Below are 4802 nucleotides of genomic sequence, written 5' to 3'. Positions count from 1 at the left end.
AGTAAATGTCTATAAAAGCTGAGAAATCAAATTATAGTAATATTTCAATAGCAGAACAAGAAGCGCTTAGAAATCTGCGTTCTGACATGTCTATCGTTATCAAACCAGCTGATAAAGGATCTGGGGTAGTCGTGTGGGATAGGGAAGATTATCTTAAGGAGGCGGTGAGTCAATTATCCAATGAGAACGTGTACGAAAAGTTTAGCCAAGATCCTTTTTATTTTGTTCTTCGCTTTTAATTTGACTGGGGTAATAAGTGAAGTCGTCACTCTCCAAAGACAAGACTACAAAATAAAGTAAGAATAGTCAAACACCCCCTTGCTGATATAAACCTAAGTTGTGGTCCTAACTGCAATTTACCTAACCTCTTCAAGGAAAAGGATGTAAGGGACCACTGCTCTGTCGTTGAAATGAAACCACTTACCATGCACTTGGTTGTAAGCAACAGTAGTGTAATGGCGATTGTTTAAATTTCCAGAGTGGTTAATTGCAGCCCTTAAGTTGTAGTGCTTGCGACAAGAGACTTTACTGTCTACAGTGATAGGTATAGAAACGTTGCCTGGGTAAGATGAGACTTTACTGTCTACAGTGATAGGTATAGAAACGGTGCCCGGGTAAGATGTGACATGAGAACAAACCTTCGACACAAGACCCATAGGCAAATCACTTTAATTGCAGAAACAAAATTGAACTGCACTCTGCGACCTCTTTTTCAACTATTGCATTTTGGTAACTATTGCAGTAGTGACAGAAGAACGAGTTAACACCTGACAATTCTTCGCTCTCCAAAAAGTTATCTACTGAAGATTGTAAAGTTAATGTCAAAGGCAGTTGAAGAAATGGACTTACTTGCTCAGAGGTGCTAATATTATTGCAAGCGCTGCAAGTAGTACAGACTTTCACACAAGTGTTAAATAATCTATAAAAAAGGAAAGGCTAAAGACAACTCTGGTACGAGATACTCAAGAATCTCTAGGATGAAGAAGGGTTCACTGGAATCTTGGAGGAGGAAAATTTGCGTAGAATACTTACAAAACTTTTACCTATCGCCATATTGGAGTCATTTGCAGAGATAACTGTGGCGACTGGGGGTAACACGTAAAAACATTGCAAGATGGAATTGATGTAACATGTGTTAAGCTTTCGCGGGATCACAAAAAACCCTGATAGAATTGTTTGGAACTTTTTGTTAAACAAGGTTCAAACTAAAACAAATACACAGAAAATATGAAATACAAAGAAAAACACAACGCCTAAATTTTAAATGAATAATAACTAAATAAATAACAAACATATACCAACTATTCTTTACAGGGCTTGACGGGATGAACATTGTGAGTGTATAACTTTCTTGAACTTCTTTAACTGACGCAAATTTATTTGAAATTTGATAAAACAAAACTTTGTAACTTTTGTATTTGAAATTTGATTTAAACTTGTTACTGTCTTTTTACGCGGGAATAAATAAGGAAACGTGAAAAAACTACATATATAAATTCTATCAATGAAAATAGCACACTTGAGACACGAACATAAAACACAAGTTAATTACGCTATACACCATAAAAGAACAATAAAACATGCACATAACAAACATATTGAACACGAAACGAATGTATAGTATCATATAACACGAAATCAACACAAATCCATTGTTAACTGTACATTGCCCCCAGACAAATGAAAATTTTTGATTGATAATTGATATCGATAATTAATATTTTGAGATTTGTCTTAATGAATATAATTTAACATCGCTTTTGCTTTCAACGCAGCTTCATGCAATTCAGTTTGCACTTGATTAGTCGATTCGCTTGAGTTTCGATATCTAACAACAGCAGTTTTTATACGACCATCGTTCCCAAATTCAACATCAACTACTAAACCATACATATATTGTCCTGACAAATTTTCTGCTTTTAGGAATAGGACAATGTCGCCAATTTTGATATTAAGATCATTTCGAAACCATTTTGGTTGTTTCATTAGTTTAGGTACATAGGTTTTTAACCAATATTTGAACCATGCATTGAATATCCTACGGTTTTGATCAATAAATTTCCAAGGCTTAACAGTTGAGGCAATAGGACCAACTGGTGACCTGTCATTGTTGCGGCCGAGGTGTAAACGATTAGGTGTTATTAGATCAGCATTTTCAAAATCAGCTGTGACATCTACAATAGCTAATGGGAGATCATTAATACAATTGGCTATTTCTGTACCCAGAGTCTCCCACTGTAGTATAAAAAGTCTCTCATTTGAATTTGATTTTAATATAGATTCTTTAACTTGTTTAATTTTTCTTTCTACTTTACCATGCATAGTGTCCCCCAACAGGGCATGTCTCGAATTTAATTCCCATTTTTTTTTAATTCCACCCTTTAAATCCATAAACGTGATTTTCATGTTTTTCCATCCACTCACTAATTTGCTTCCTTCGTCTGGTAAAAGGATTTTTAGATATCCAACCTTACATGAAAACCGAATAAACGCTTGGATTGAACCTGAGGTGCTGTAAGCTTCCATGACTTTTATGTTTATGGCTGATGTTGTGGTACAAAGAACGCCGCCCTCCAAAGAACGCCGCACCTTAGATGCGGCGTTTATTAGAAAAAAACCATTTTAATAGGGAAAGTAAAAAAAGTTGGTATTTATATGAATTTGATCTGTTTTCTTTCACAAAATTCTTCTACATCTAATGACAAACACGAATATTTAGTTTTACGCTTTAACAGTTCACCGTGAAGAATTTTAGCATAACTTTTGCTAGATGTAAAACAAATGAACTTTGCAGGTACACTCAAACCAATCTCTCGTTTTCGTTTCCCAGTAACTGTCGCATTTACATGATTATCTCCAATTTCAATAAAAAACGATATCAGCTTTGACAACTCTATTGGCAAATGTCCCACTAAGGTTTCGTTGCCGTCCATGAGTTTGTACGTTCCAATTGCATTCTTGTCCAGTTCTTGAGCCTCTACTCTCTTGTCTTCTTTGCAAACCAAAGATTCTCCTATAATGGGTGTCCATATATTTTTATAAACATGATGTCCGCGAATATTTGTAGAGAATTTAATGATGAAATACATTTCAAATGTTTTAGGAATCACTCGAGCCATGTTCTTCTCAAATCTCTGACTTCCACGTGTAGCTATCATATATTTCGTATGAGCGTGCAATCAACGATTGATAAAAATAGAACTTTTTCTTATAGAGAAAAAATTCTATTCAAAATCATTTTCCGCGCTTTTGATCTCGTCGAAAATAACACTCCCTTGGATTGTTAATAGTGTTTAAAGAAAAAGTTGACACCAGTAAACAATACTACAAGATAATTGCTCCCAATCTGTATATATCAACCTTACACACTTTTATGTTTGTAAGTGAAAGTTCATTAGAAAAATGTCGCACAACGAGGAGAAGCAGTTAATATCCCATAAAGGGGAAAAAAGAAGAAGCTTTACCTTTGAATTTAAGACAACAGTTGTTGATCATGCAATTAGTATATCAAATCGCGAAGCAGGAAGAAAGTACGGTGTCGATGAAAAAAGAGTAAGAGAATGGAGAGCTAATGTGGAGAAGTTGAAACAAGGAGCAGCGAAAAGATTCAAACTAGAAGGAGGAGGTTGCAAAATCAAGAATCTTGATTTAGAAGAAGATCTGCTCGAATGGATACATGATAGGAGAGCTAATTCTTTGCGTGTTTCGAGAAAACTGATAATGAGAAAAGCAAAAGCAATGCACGATGAAAAAGCTGGAGAGGACACTGTTGCAAAAAATAGTTTCCAGGCTAGTCGAGGTTGGTTGGAAAAGTTCATGAAACGAAATTGTCTTTCATTACGTCGTAGAACGACAACAGTTCAAAAGGATCCAGCGTATCTTGTGGACAGGTTGGTGCAGTATGTAGTACATGTCCGCCGAATGTCAAAGAAATACCAATTCAACGCCGGTTCGATTCTTGCAATGGACGAGACTGCTGTTTGGGCGGATATGACAGCACCTACAACGGTGTCACAGCGTGGCGAACGAGAAATTATGCTTAAATCGACTGGTCATGAAAATGTCAGAATTTCTGTATGCTTGACAGCAAAGGCAGACGGAAGTAAATTTAAACCATTTATTGTTTTTGGTGGTGCAAAACGCGAATGCAAAGAACTAAATACTGAATTCAAAAATAAATGCGTAGTTGTGTCCTCAAAAAATGCATGGATGAACGAGGAACTCACCTTACACTATGTGCAAACAGTTTTAGGAAAGTTTTCCTTTAATCGACGCTTGTTAGCTTGGGATTCATTTCAATGCCACATGATGGATTCCGTGAAACAAGAATTGTCAAAAGGCAGAATTGAGAATGTCATAATTCTCATAAGGCTGCACTAAATATATACAGGCACCAGATGTCCCATGGAATAAACCATTTAAGAGTCGGATGATCGATCTTTATAACGAATGGATGGTTGAAGGTGTTCAACAGTTCACAAAAAGAGGAAACCAGAAACCTCCATCGCGACGAAAGCTAGTGCAATGGGTTTTAGACGCATGGAATGGCTTGAGCACGGAAATGATTATCAAATCTTTCAAGTGGTTTAAATTTAGCTCTTGATGGATCAGAGGATGGACAAATCCATTGTTTTAAAGAAGGATCGTCCTGTTCATCTGGTGCTACCTTGATGAAAAAAGCAACTGAGGCATTGGAAGAAGACCAATCTTCTGACAACCCATTTGAAATTTACGATTGTGATGTAAATGAAAGCTATGAGTCCTTTCATGTTATCGACGAAGACTCGGACGGAGATAGCGAC

The 4802-nt window shown here is 36.3% G+C and overlaps 1 protein-coding gene across 1 annotated transcript; it reads left to right on the top strand.

Moving 5' to 3' along the window:
* The first annotated feature begins 3402 nt into the window (after positions 1–3402).
* LOC130629508 (tigger transposable element-derived protein 1-like) lies at positions 3403–4380 on the top strand. The gene has a single exon (XM_057442745.1). The coding sequence runs from the start codon at positions 3403–3405 to the stop codon at positions 4378–4380; it is 978 nt and encodes a 325-aa protein (XP_057298728.1).
* Positions 4381–4802: the final 422 nt, after the last annotated feature.

This window comes from Hydractinia symbiolongicarpus, chromosome 1 (assembly GCF_029227915.1).
Source record: "Hydractinia symbiolongicarpus strain clone_291-10 chromosome 1, HSymV2.1, whole genome shotgun sequence".
Taxonomy (NCBI): domain Eukaryota; kingdom Metazoa; phylum Cnidaria; class Hydrozoa; order Anthoathecata; family Hydractiniidae; genus Hydractinia; species Hydractinia symbiolongicarpus.
This window is presented reverse-complemented; position numbering and strand designations above follow the sequence as displayed.